The following is a 14,329-nucleotide window of genomic DNA, read 5'->3' as shown; positions in this document are numbered from 1 at the left end:
CACAGGCAGGATTCTAAATCTCGTGCCCTCCAGTGGCAGCCTGAGCACCACTGTACACCAAGGGTTTTCCCTGCTACAACAGTAGTAACGATTGAGACGTCTACTGTGAGAAACCATGTCTTCACCCTGTGAAACTAGCTCCCTCTTCTTTCTTTTCAAAGGTGATTTCACATGGCTTTTTGTTTAAATGTGATACACAGAGGGACAGACAGACAGAGCTCCCTTCTACTGGTTCACTGCCCAGATGCCCACAGCAGGAAAAGCTGGGCAGGGATCAAGCCAGGAGCTGGGATCTCAATCTAGGTCAACAGGAACCCAAGTACTTAAACCATCACCTGCTGCCTCCCAGGCATGCATTAGCAGGAAGCTGGAATGGGAAGCAGGAAACAGGTACAAAACCTAGGCACTGCAACGTGGGATGTGGGTGTTTTAACCAATGATTTGACCACTAATCCAAATGGCTGCCCCTAAATTACATTTTGAAGCAAAAGATACCTCACAGGTCCTCTTTTTAGAGAAGTATACTTCAGCATTTTGTCTCTTTTCAGAATATTTTAAGGAAGTTTATAAAAAGTAGAAACATTTATTTATAATGATTTGTAATTAGTCAGGAAAACATCTCTCTTTTTAAGAGTTTTATCTTTCTTATAGATGTAGCAGCTTAAATGCCGGCTGTGTGAATGCAGCCTATTCAGCAAGAGCCTTGGCTGATCTGCAATTCTGCGAGGAAGACCACGGACCATCCTCTCATCCTTCATGACATGTTGCCTTTTCTAATGCATCCTTAACAGCAGAGCTGGCTCTCCTGGGAGGCCACAGTGGGAAGAAAGCCAGATCTAAAATGAATGCCTTTCTGGTTTGTGTGTGTGATGAAGGAGAGAGAGTCTGGATACGAGAAGAAAAACATTATGTTTGACAAGCTCCTAACCTGGACTGTTTCTTGATGACAGTTTCGCAGGGACTTCTGACAGCGCAGAGGCTGAGCAAGAGGAGAACTTCTGGTCTCAAGCACTGGAGGATTTAGAAACCTGTGGACAGTCAGGAATTCTGAGAGAACTTGAGGTAGCCTTCGTCCTGCGACTTACTTTTATTGTTTCTACGTTCATGTTTTTTGGTCCTCTTAAGTTTGCATTTATCACACCAGTTCATTTAAAGGCTTTAACCCCTTTCCACAGGAGAAAGCTGACAGGCGTGTGTCTTTGAGAAACATGACTCTCTTGGTAGCTACCCTTTATGTTTATATTTTTTGCTTGTGAAGCTGCCTTCCCTGCCCCTCCTTGCCTTCTGGACAGCAATTTGATTTTATACAATGCAGTTGAAAATATTTCTTCCCCCCATTTCCACCCCTCCCCCCCAAGCTTACTGACTTGTGGCTTCTGCCATTGCTCCCTGCTAACCCTGACTGTACCTGTTTCCTACCAAATCGCTAAGGACAAGCTAAGTCTCCCAGCAGTGGTGCATCTCATCCTCTTAGTTGCTTTAGAAAGGTTTCTTTGGCATGTTTTCATTTGTACCTGGTATAGAAATTGATTGTTAAGAGGAACATAAGAGGAAATTTCATTTTCTTTTGCCCTTAAAGTTGATGACAATGTAGCTGGTAGAAGGGCCAGTGTATTTCATAAGCAGGCAAAATATGACACAGAACATTGCAAGCCAAATTCCACAATTCCCTTCATGTGAATTTAAGGAATAGCAAGACAGAATGTACTAGCTGAACTCCTGGTGAGTTCTTTAATCAAAGCAATGAATTTGCTGATGGTATTCACATTTTAGTCTAGGAAGTCCTGGACTATTTCCTTTTATGTTCTTTTGAATTTTCTGAGCTGTAAAAAAATAAAGTGGCAAAAGTCTCATTTTTATTTTGATGTCATATGAGGTCCCCAAGTCACCATAAGGAATGTGAATGGCATAACTGGGTGAAACTCTTGCGATTCTAAAATGATTATTCATCTTTATATTGTTTTTGCTTCTCAATTGCATGTGTGTATATTTTATGTGATTCTATTGTTTGTGAAACTGCAAAGAAAATTATAAAGAAAAATATGAGTTTGAATTTGTAAACATCATAGTATTACCTGGCATGAATTTCAACTTCAGAGCACAGTTAAAGGACCTGGACATGGATAATCCTATACAATTGTAATGAATTAAGATGTTAGCAATTGATTTCTTTTTATACAACTTCCCAGAAAAAGCAGAATGCTTAAGTGTTGGCTAGCTTATTTAAACTTTTACCACCTCCTGTGTGTAGAATAATGAGTTGAATGTGTCCCAGCTGAATCAGGAGCACAGTTCATGATTCATGAACATACCCATGCTTTTGAAAGCATGTTTGGCTCACATGCCTTTTACATCTTGCATTTTGATACTTGTCTTTTGAATAAAAGCAGCTACTCTTCTAGTGGCTTCTTTTATATTAGATTAAAACATAAGCTGGAACAAGTAGTGCCATCAGATTGTGCTTTCACCCAGAAGTTAAGTTATCTCACGGAAGTAACATCCATCAACACAGCAGCCTGCAGATTTGCTTGAACATAGTTCCAGACAGGAACACCCTTGAAATTATAAATGCGGAAAGAAAATAGGCTGAGCTTAGAAGCCAAAGGGAATTAAAATCTTCGTTCAAGAATAATGACTGGCAAATTCATAAATTGGGATATTTACACTTTTATCACAAAGAGCATTCACTTATTAGTTTAAATGAACTTCAATCCCTTGATTGGAAATAGTATTATGAAAAAAATTTATTGACGCTAGATTCTACGTTTAAGATATATTCAGTATTAAAAGTTAAAGCACATAGTAACACTAATAAATGTAGAAGATTAAGATGAAAATTGATTACAGTTCAAATTAAAATTAATTTACTAATCATTTTCCCTTATTGCTAGCAATAAGTTATATTCAGCTTTAGCAGTGAAAAATGCATGGTTTTAACAAAGGAGAAAAATTTGAATTAAGACTTTGGGCAAATTTTTAACCTCTCTCACCAGATATTTCTTCTATGAAATATGGAGATTATAATGAGCTATAGCTTGTATGGCACTTAACAAATTTTCAATAAAATATTCAGAAAAAATGAACTACTATTATTTTTTCCAGTTCTTAATTCATGAACACTGCTTTAACTATTTTTTGCTTAATACTTGTATAGTACAGAAAGGAGATTTAACTAAATGTCAGAGAACTCTAAGTTATCTTCAGAAGGACATTTAATTATGAATTGTGTCAAACGAAAACAGGCAATGCCTACATCCGAAGCTGAAGCAAATTCTAATTTAACTTTTTCTTTTAGTTTTTGAACTTGTGTTTTAATTTTCATATTCCTTCTTAGAATTCACTTGAAATTCCCTTTTAACAAAGCAATAAAACCAGGCCTTGAAAATAACACCTCGTTGCTTCCATGAAAACCCTTTCTAAAGCCATTCAGACTACTGCCTTGGCAGCTAAGACTCATCCATGCTGAACTGTGGTTTCCAGCTAGTATGATTAAGTGTTCTACTTGCAACATGTTTCCTGCTGGTCCCATGAAAGATGAATATAAAAAATAGAGATTAACAAAGTAAATAGTCTAAGGAGAAAAAAATAGTAGATGGACGGTGGCCACAGCAGGGAAACAATCACTGGGTGCTGTCATTTTCAGTAGATTAAACACAGAAATGATAGATGTGAGTAGGTGCTTTTTAAAAACTTAAATATATGTTCTATGACATGAACAAAGCTAGCCACAGAAAGGTTTCAATACACTTAACAAGAGTATTTATCTGAAATAAACCATAATACAGATAACCCCCATTTAGTTAAAGCTAAGGAAGCTTTGCCTACTAAAAAAGAAGTTTTCCGTTGTTCAGCCTAATACTTCGCAGAGGAGCAATGCAGCCAGGTAGTCCAGACAAAGGTTCTGGAATCAGATTTATGGGGTTGCAATCCTAGAAAATTGGGCAAGTTGCTTAATTTATTCAAGCATGGGTTTTCTCAATTGAAATGAATTGTTATAAAAATTATGACAGGTACCACATTGGGTTACTTAAGTATCCATTGGTATTTTACACACACTATGTCTATGGAACTTAGCATATGTTACTGTTGAATGATCAGGTTTTTTACAGCTATAATATTATTTTTCAAAATTTCCAGGAGACAACTGATCTAGTCAGGAGGCTAATAGGTTTACCGGTTCTGTTACTTTTTCAAGAGCCATTCCATACATGTACTTGTGTGCCACTACTCAGCTGCTCTTCAAAGACCTTGTGGGTTTGGAATTATGAAGTCTTTGAGAAATGACAAATGAAAATTCCACACACTTTTCAGTGTTCCCTTCTGGTCAATAGTTTTAGAAAATTCACTTTGCTTATTTAATACATGTATGAACCTGGATCAGAACTTATGTCTCAGTCTCCTCATCAATAAATTAGGAGGAATAACAGTGCATATCTCATATTGTTCTGAAGCTTAAGTGAGTGAATACATTCAAGGGATTCAACAAATTGAACTTCTGGTGCTTTTAGCATTGGTATTAATACGGATAACTAGATCAAGTTTTCATATATGCATATTATCACACTGCATATGGAACGTGATTTTTGTCTCATAGTTTTAGGCAGATCTACTGATGATGGTTTATCTTCATGTCACCACCTTATCTACCTGGCTCCAGGCATATTTTCAGAATTTTAGCATCCTCTAACCATGAGAAATGAACATCCCAACATGACATTGAGTTTACATCCTTTTTAGTTCCAGTTGTCAGAGTCAGTCATCTTTGGGATCTAGACTAACCATTGCTTCTGCTATGCAAGTAACAAATTTGGAACTGAGCAAGCTACCCAATTCACTGATAACCTCCACGTGTCACAGGTTTTGAGCAATGGGTTGAATCCAATAACATGATAAGTAATTGTTTTTAACCTCTCTGAGGATCTTGCTCAAAGACCATTGTTAAGAAATTGAAGTCAATATACCACTATACCAAGTGATATGGTGGCCTCGCTGATCTACAAGCCTCTGCGGCAGGCCACTTGGCAAGAGGAAATACAATATCCAGTGTTATGCAGCAAGCTCAGCGGCTTTGCATTTGTATTGATAATCCCATTGCAGTCAATGGTGGGCTCCAGTAGGAGCTAGAGACAGCATGCAAATAGAGGCAGCCTTAGAAGTCCTTAGTTCTCTCCTGCAAGACGTACTGAAGATAGTTGCAAGAATCCCATCTGTTAAAGCCCACTCAGTGAAAAGTTAATGCCTAAAATGTACTCTACAGTAAGCAAATGTTAGAGCTTTTCAATTTGCCTCAAAACCGCCAGGGGTGGTATTTGATTAAATAAACTCAATGGCTTAAGTACTTAAATTGGATTTGAGATGTGCATTAAAGATGTCACTTGCAAAGCATTTTCAGACGTTCATAGTTCAATTAGTACATCCATTCTCCAACCTTTGGTTGTGCCCTGAAGAGACTGTATTTTGACTGGGCAGAAAGAGAAATGTGCTTAATGTTGAGCAACCAGTCCCTTTCTTTAGTCTGTCTCTTAATTGCTTGTGAAAATTGTCAATGCCGCAGGCAACAATCATGTCGGGGAGCACGATGAGTTTGAACCATGAAGCCCCAACACCTCGCAGTCAGCTGGGGCGACAGGCCAGCTTCCAGGAACGCAGCAGCTCACGCCCACACTATAGCCAGACAACTCGGAGCAACACCCTGCCTTCAGATGTGGGCAGGAAGTCTGTGACTCTGAGAAAAATGAAGCAAGAAATAAAGGAGATCATGTCCCCGACTCCTGTGGAGCTGCACAAGGTCAGTACGCTTTCTTCTCTTTCTCTTAGGGTCAGATTTCCTAGGCACTCTGCGTAGCATGAAGGCCTGTTGCAAGCTTGGCAATGACATTCTCCTGGGAGCTGAGCTTCGAAGAAACCAGAGCTCAAAAGTGGATCTTTGGAGACTTTGTTCTCAGGAGGTTATCCCTAGAATGTTACTCTGGAAAGCAGGGAAAATTGGCGCTGAACCAATGTATTTATCAAAAAAAAATATTCGTGGCCAAAAATTATAAAAATTGGAGGCTCCAGGATCACTTAGAGCTTTGATGAATTGGGCTGTTATTCTGACATTGTTTGAAGGGGGAAGGGCTTTCTAATGTTCTACACTCATAGCTTTACTGAAAAGGGGGTTCAGGTTGAATGCTGGGTTCAAATTAATTACAGACTTGTAGTAGTAGATGACTGTCATTCAAGAGATGTAAGGTTCTCTTTGAGACATTGTTTAGATGTCTTGGGCCAGTACAGAGTAAGCCCTGGTTATGTTCTACCTCTCACCATGAAAGTTTCCTGACTTTACTTCATGGAAACAGACCCGGTACTGCACACAGAGTTGCATTTCAGAGTTGCTGGCAGGGTTGAGAGAAGGTTTATGGTAAGTGGTAGTGTTTACAGAATCCTGGGCCAGGAAGAACAGTGGTAGGGAGATATCTCTGGTTTTCTTTTCTAGACCTAACATTTTACTAGTTGGTTTTTTTGTTTTTTTTTTTTTAACATCTGTTTAATAGAGAGGCAGAGAAAGGCACAGAGGCAGACAGACAGAGCTCCCATCTACTGGTTTACTCTCTAAACGCCCACAATAGCCAGGGCTGGGCCAGACCCACATTTGGAAGCTTAGAACTCAATCCAGGTCTCCCAGATGGGTGTCAGGAACCAATTACTTGAGCCATCACCACTGCCTCCCAGGGTCTGCATTGGCAGGAAGCTTGAGTCAGGAATCAGAGCCAGACATCAAACCCAAATACTACGTGGGACACAGGCATCTGAGCAACTAAGCTGAATGCCTGCCTGCTAACATGTTATTTTTGTTTAATTCATAAGTATGTGTGCATTTTAACAATATCATCCCACTTTTCTTGAAAATCAAGACCCTACCTATTGTTAATAAGCTATTAACTAGAGCTTATTCATCTTAAAAGGCAAATAAATGTCAGATTGAGAGGAGGTAACAAGCCAACCACTACCTTTCCTCTGAAGACTTCAATTTGCTAATCACCCTGTAAAATCTAGGTATTCCTTTGGCAGCTGACAAAGAATAAAGTGAAGGAAATAGAATGGGAAGTTGGGTGCTGAGCTTTGTATTCCAGTCCTGCCATTCACCCATTCATTTAATTCCTGTCCTCTGCATTCATTCACTCAGATCCCCAGGGAGCACATAGTCTAGTGGGGAGACAGAGAAACAATAGGATGGCAGATAGCAGAGTCAACCCTGAGCAGCCTTGGACAGTAGATGCTGACCCACTCTGGAAGGGAAGTAATGGCTTCCTAGAAGTAGGGGTTGAGTCTGCAAAGGAGGGTAGAGGATGAGAGGGCATTCCAATCAAAGAAGAGTGTACAAAGAGTTCTCAAAGACCGTGGTGCACTGAAGGAATACAAATATTTCCACATGGTCAGAGCCTAGAGTTGGAGCCTTGTGCATTAGGAAGAATTACAGACTTGCAAAAAAGCAAAGGACAAGGACCCAGGTTTAGCTGCATCCCACAAACCAGCTTGTTTATCCAGTTACCCTAAATTGATGTGTCTGCTTGGTAAGCCACATATCCTAATCCACTAATTGACACACGCCATTAGGTTGTAAGAACTCCCATGGTGATTAAATTGTAAAAGCTGCATATTCAATGGTAATTCTTCTGTACCAAAATAGGGCAGGCTTTTCCTGTTCCCTCGGGTGTGTGTGAACACTGTCTTTTCCTTGTCTGTAAAGTTCTGCTAGCTGGACAGAAAAGAGAAGGCTTGATAACCCTCCGTCCTTCAGCCCCAAAGAGAATGGACACCAACATATATAGAGTGCTTACTCAGTGCTATGTACTGGTATTTTCTATTTTTAGCCCTCAAAATAGTTCTTCTGGACAGATAATTATTATCCTCATTTACAGGAAAATAGCAAGAATAAAATAGAGTTGTTTTTCCTTCTGGAATGAAGCCGTCTCTTCCAAAGAAGATATTGATAGCCCAGGAATACAAAAGACCTCCTCTCCCCATCCCTCCTGCACTGAAAGCATTTAGCAAAGATAATGACAGTTTATTGGATGTGCAGGTTGTTGTAGCTGAGGTTTTGAAAAGTGACTGCCAAAAAAAATAATCTTGTTCAAAAGAAGCAACAAGAATGTATCATCTACCTCCTGGCACACTGAATGGCAGTGGATGGGCTTGTTGGAATATTTGGGTTCTTGGGAGGAGAAAAAATAGTCATTAGGAAAACTACTTAGTTCAGACCAAAGACTTGTAAATTGTGTTTGTGTCTTGCATGCAGGTGTCTGTTGAACACTAAAAGATTGCCTGAGATCATAAGACACAGTGATGGAACTGAGTCATCTTCCCCCTGGGATGCCCCTAAGCTGTCATAAACCTTGGTGAAAATTAGGAGAAAGCACTCTTTGGGCAGGTGGTGTGAGGAGAGGGCTAGGGAATTAGCAAAACACCCCTTCCTCAAGGTGAAGATAACACAAGTCCAGCGCACAATTTGTCATTCAGAACAAGGGCGATTTTTCAGTCCCTGGACCTTCATCCCCAGGGGATATTCCTCAGTGGTTATTCTGGAGAATTTCCCAAGGGGCTGTGCAATCCAGTATGGAGAGACTGCCTGAGATAAAGAACCCACTGTTCCAAATCTGCTGGGTGTTCTTTTCCTGGTCCCATGGTCCTCGTAGCTGTTGGTTGAAACTGTATCCATGAAAACAAGTTGTGGACTTGTTCATGTCCAGACCCACACCTGTGAAATCTCATTAATTTTATTAGAAGGTGGGTCAAGATAATATGAATGAATAGGCAAGGACCTATCTCATTGCTGGAAAGGAAAAAATTAGAAAGCTAGAATCCCTCCATCTCCTAAGAGTGGCTGTTAGCAACCTCATACACGCAAAACAGAACACTGGCTGATCCTCACTTGTTTTGAGTCTCAGCCTGCCCTCCATCCTTTACTTCTCATTTTCTGTTCATTCTTTCCTGCCACTACTTCTCTTCCTTCCAACCTTCAGACAGTCCCAAGTTCAGGTAGAGTCCAGGTAGTTTCCATTCACTTCCCATCATCTCCGAAGACACACAGAGCAGCCTCACTTTCCTTTGGGGCTATGAATAGTGGGAGGAAGTAAAAGCTGGAGTGATTTGGCATCATAGTAGGGGTTGGGGACAATGAGAAAGTCCTGGGGAAGTGAAACTCATGTCCCCTTAGGCCACTATTTGTCCTACTCTCTCAGCTGAGACACATAGTTGGAAACATAGTACACCTCACGTGTACTTCCTCACTCATGTATAAAAGAACCCAACAATGTGTTAAGTGTACTGACATTTTTCTATTTTTTCTGATTTTTTAAAAATATTTATTTATTTGAAAGAGTTACAGAAAGAGGTAGAGATAGAGAGAGGTCTTCCATCTGTTGGTTCAGTCCCCAGATGGCCAGAACGGCCAGAGTTGTGCTGATCGAAGCCAGAAGCCAGGAGATTCTTCCAGGTCTCCCACACAGATGCAGGGGCCCAAGGATTAAGCCATCTTCTACTGCTATCCTGGGCCACAGCAGAGAGCTGGATTAGAAGAGCAGCAGCCAGGACTAGAACTGGTGCCCACATGGGATGCCGACGCTTCAGGCCAGGGCCTTATCTTTTTCTGCTTATTTTCAAATGCTAATTACATTAAGCTGATTTCAAGACTTAGTAATAGATTTCAACCAGCAGTTTGGAGACTGCAGCCTTGGATAGTAGTCTGGGGTATGAACCCCTCGTGACCTTTCCCATAGGATTTTTTTTTTTTTTTAAGATTTATTTATTTGAAAGAGTTACAGAGAGGTGGGGGGGGTGGAGGGAGGGAGGTCTCCCCAGATGACCATAATGTCCTGAGCTATGCCAGTTGAAGCCAGAAGCCAGGAGCTTCTTTCAGGTCTCCCACACGGATGCAGGGGCCTAAGGACTAGGACCATTCTCTACTGCTTTCTCAGGCCATAGCAGAGAACTGGATTGGAAGTGGAGCAGCCAGGACTCAAACTGGCACCCCATGGGATATTTTTGAAAATGCAAATTCCTAAGCCCTATTCTCACTCTCCTTGCTGTCATTTTTTTTTGAGAGGTATTAAATATTCTTTATGTGATAAACATAAACCACACAAAAATGTCTTTTAATAAGTAAAAGGCAGCAGTTTGGTTTTGGGAAATTCTACTTAGATTCACATAATTAACACCAGAAATATTAAGTAGACATTTGTACCTATCTTTAGCTCTTGCCTTTAGCAGATAAAGAACACAAACCAGAGCACAAGTGAGTTTTGCTTAGTTCTGAGACAGTGAAGAGATTTTCCCTGAATTTCAATGCAAATCCAATCTCCCAATAGGTTTTGAGATGGCCTTCAAAATTTGTGTGAAAAGTTCAACATTATTAGTTAAGTCCAATCATATCCTTAGGAAGGGAAAAAGAGTGAAAGCATTGACTGATCTGAAATTACTACAAAATTTCAGTAAGCCCAATCATATTTATTTAACCACACAAGGCAATCTTACCTAAATCAGGACTGCTGAACAAAAATATTCTGTCAGCCATTCATGATCTGAATTCTGATATGTGAGAATTAAATTGTGGTACACATAAAAATGTCACAAGACAGTCCTGTTTTGTCATAATCAGTGGCCAAATATTACTCACTAGTAGTTTTTTTTTTTTTTTTTGAGATAAGTTATCAAGTCTGCCCTTTCATTCTTAATGCCAGCAAAGATCATTTTGTTTCCAAGGATGTGTTTCTTGGGATTCTCCAAGTACTCCATCAGAGTATCCTTTCCTGAAGTGATGCCTTTGTTGTTGTTGGCGTCTGTGTAAGGGAACCCAAGAGCCTGACCTGTCTGCCACCCAAACAGGTCATGGATTTGGTCCAGTCTTGTGCTTGCCTCCTTTTTCCACAGTGTGACACTGGGTGCATTTCTGAAGAAAAATCTTCTTTCGTTTCTCAACATCACCCATTTTTAGTTTCTTCTTTTGTCACTCATACCACAAAGGTCCACGCTGGTAAGCTGGTCATCCCACTGTCTCCTTGTTGGCATTTTTTTGATGGGGTACAGCCAAGAATCTACATTTTAGCAACTTCAGGGGATTCTTTTGCAGACTAAAGATTGATAATCACTCCCTTGGGTGTTTGCTACCTGTGGGTGACTATTCTGGTCCAAGGAACTTAGGCAAAAGTCAAGTGACAAGGGAAAGAGGAAAGGAAGCTACCTGGTAAGCCCTGAAGCTGGAGTATTTTATCTTTAAAATAGATGGTTTTCTGCTACCGCTTATCATGGATTCTTTCTCTTTGCAGATAAGGAGCTAGTAATCTCAGCTACAGTTCCCTTTCTTTCCCATCTTTCCCTTCCAAAGCTTAAATATCCTTTGGTGTCCACATAATTTATTTTGGAGATAAATTCCATTGTCACTTGTTTGTGTACCTTAAGGCAAAACATATCTTTTGCAAAATGGAAAGTTGGCCATATTCAGAGCATTTGGACTTTAAAGAATTCATATTAACTTTTTCTTTTACCTTGTTATTCATATTTTTCAATAAAATTCTGCTGCTTAATTGTATGCAGCTCTTTATCTTTTCACAGAAAGGTTTTTTTAAATAACTGCCCAATGTCTGCTTTTCCTTCTGCTTGCCTGGAGCACAGCACTCTAGTGTTTCAGTCGCTCACAAGTTACCTCTTTATTTCTCGCAGACACTTTTGTGCCATCTGCTTCTCCCCAGCCAAGTTCACTTTGCACTTTCAATGTACTTGGGTTTTCTGAGAGGAGCGTTTTACTCTTCTTGATACATTAAAGCTGGTTTACTCCTTGGAAGGAGTAAAGCATATTTCATGCCAACCTCTTTTGCAATATTCTCCCCGAGTCATGAGCAGGCTCCAAGGAAATATGGCGTGGAAATGCGTATCTTATTCTTGCTCATACCTCTGTCTTCACTCCTTTGACATATTAAGGGTCGACATACAAGAGCAAATGAGTCCTAACTTGCTTAGGCCTTCTCCCAATAGCTAGCTGGTTTGGAACTGTCTAGGAGAAATCACTGGAAGCTAAAAGCAATATGTAGACTATGTGAACTCTTGGCTTTTGTCTGTCACCTTTTGCTAGATCAAGGTCCTCTCTCTTCAGGCAGGGAGTGACAAATGAGAAAGAAGACAGGCTCATTGGGGGCGGAGCTAGGATTGGGTCACCGTGTGGCACTCATCCGCTGGGTCACTTATATGAACCCGTTTTCTTATTTAGCCAGAAAGGGACAAGTCACCTCTGATGGGTAGAGGAGACATCACAAAGGAACATTTTCCCTGAGGTCACTAACACTCAGTGTTTTGCCTCAGCCCTACAATGTCAGAAACTCCAAAAGTGAGATCTCAGCACCAAGACTTAAGTGAGCGCCAGATGGCCACCCCAAAGCCACCAGAGATGGAATATGTAAGCCAGAATGAGAGCCATTGACAAGTAGATGTATGGCTAGTTAAGCCAACATGTTAATTTGATGAATATATTCTCTCCCTGTATCACCAGGGACAATGAACCATCAGAACGTTGTTGGGGAATTTTGAAGTACAGGTTGTATGTTATAAATAATAGCAACCTTCCCTGGCAATCCTAAAAATGTATCATTTATCCCTTATCTAGGAATCATTGAAAAACACAGTTTTTAAAGCAAAAAAAAAAAAATCAGTTCTTATGCAAATGATTGTCTTGTGTCAAAAATGCTTACATTATTGTGAAAGAATGATGGCAGGCTGCCAAGGCTTATTTAAAGAGGGATTTTAAAAAGCTCAATGTGAAAATGAACATTGGAATAGGATTTCTAACTTAGAATTAAAGCTGCTTATTGATGAGGGGGGGGGCAAAATCTTTGAGGTTATCTTTTCTAAGGGGCAGAACTCCATTTACATCATATCTCTTTTCTCTAAGTTGCCATCCCCTATTGCAGTCTGAGCTCTGAGCGACAGAAACTGTAAGTCAGACAGAGCTTCTGTCCCCATTCAGATGGCCCAAGGCAGGCTTGTTAGATCGCAGCCTGCTGTGCCTTGTCTCTCAGGTTTCATCAATATCTTTCTGCATGGATCCATCTCCACTTCACTTCACTTCTCAAGACTGACTGTGGCCTGGGGACTATCTGTCTCTCCCTGATGTCACTGTATGTCTCTCTTGTGGCCAAGTATGTTTATTCATAGGTTTCTTATCTCTAGGATGTTGGTTTACAAATGATATAGCTCTCTGAAGGTCACTGTCATTCCTAATGTCCAGGTACTTGGAGAATAGCCCTGTTGACCTCTTTCTCCACCATTGTTCAGTCACATCACTTCCTGGCAGGGTGAGGGTAAGCATTTAATAGATAACAATCTAGCCTATATCTTGTTGTTTTTTTTTTCCCCAAGATGGGATGCTATCTGTTTTCTGTTGCCGTAACAGATATACTTGACTGATTATAACAGAATACCTAAAGCTGGGTACTTTATAGAGCAAAAGGGATTGCGTGGGGGTGGTGGACATTTAGCCTAGCAGTTAAGATGTAGGTTAAGAGGCACACACTGCATATCAGAGTACCTGGATTTGAGTCCCAGTTCTGCTCCCAGTCCCAGTGTCCTGCTAATGCAGAGCCTGGGAAGCAGCAGGTGACAGCTCAGGTAGCTGGGTCCCTGCATTCCCTACATGGGAATCCTGGATTGAGTTCCCAGCTCTTGGCCTTAGTCTGGCCTTGCCCCAGCAGTTATGGGCATTTGCAGAGTGAGCCAGCGGATGGGAACTTTCTCTCTATGTGTCTATTAATGTTATTTTAAAAAAGGTTTATTTAGCTCACAGTTTTGGAGGCTAAAAGTCCCATAATAAGCAGACTCCCATTTCACCTCTAGTGAGGGTGCCCCTGGCTTTGTCACAACATGGCAGAGAAGCAGAAATGGAAACAGCTGCTTGCAGAAGGAACCAAATCCTTGGGGCAGCCTTACTTTACCTACCCTGCTCTTTGGAGAACTGACTCACTCAGAGAGACCAAGCATTAATCCCTTCAGAGGCCAGCACCTGCACTGACCCAGTCCCCTGCTACTAGGCTCTGCCTCTTAAAGCTTCCACCACCTCAACATCAGAACACTGGGGACCAATATCCAAGCACATGAACATTTGGAGAACAAACTCAAATCATATCCAAACCATAGCGGCTGTAGAACTCTGTCCTTGTCCAAAGCTCTTCATAATGTCAGGTGTCAGCAACCCATGGGATGGGCGGGGGGCTTAGTGCAATGGGAGTTTCGTCATTTGTAATGTTTCACCCTTCTTGAATAACAGTGAGCCTAGCCCCAATTCCCACATGACCAGAGGGTTGGT

The 14,329-nt window shown here is 40.8% G+C and overlaps 1 protein-coding gene and 1 pseudogene across 14 annotated transcripts in view; one reads left to right on the top strand and one right to left on the bottom strand.

Annotated features, from left to right (window-relative positions):
* The window catches only part of GRIP1 (glutamate receptor interacting protein 1), a 737,425-nt gene that overhangs the window by 698,515 nt on the left and 24,581 nt on the right, over window positions 1-14,329 (top strand). For 7 of the 14 annotated variants that reach the window (XM_051846415.3, XM_051846410.3, XM_051846416.3 and 4 more), the window contains 3 exons: window positions 951-1,062; window positions 1,176-1,220; window positions 5,555-5,788. In XM_051846415.3, the coding sequence (XP_051702375.3) occupies window positions 951-1,062; window positions 1,176-1,220; window positions 5,555-5,788 (391 nt within the window). The remainder of the gene's footprint in view (window positions 1-950; window positions 1,063-1,175; window positions 1,221-5,554; window positions 5,789-14,329) is intronic. The other 7 variants (XM_051846419.3, XM_051846418.3, XM_089308642.1 and 4 more) reach the window with 1 other exon arrangement.
* Window positions 10,654-10,966, bottom strand: LOC138844249 (cytochrome c pseudogene; annotated as a pseudogene).

Source organism: Oryctolagus cuniculus, chromosome 11, assembly GCF_051225735.1.
Source record: "Oryctolagus cuniculus isolate XC-2025 breed Fujian yellow rabbit chromosome 11, ASM5122573v1, whole genome shotgun sequence".
In the NCBI taxonomy this organism is placed as follows: domain Eukaryota; kingdom Metazoa; phylum Chordata; class Mammalia; order Lagomorpha; family Leporidae; genus Oryctolagus; species Oryctolagus cuniculus.
Note: the sequence above shows the minus strand (reverse complement) of the source record. Positions and strands in the feature narration are given on the sequence as shown.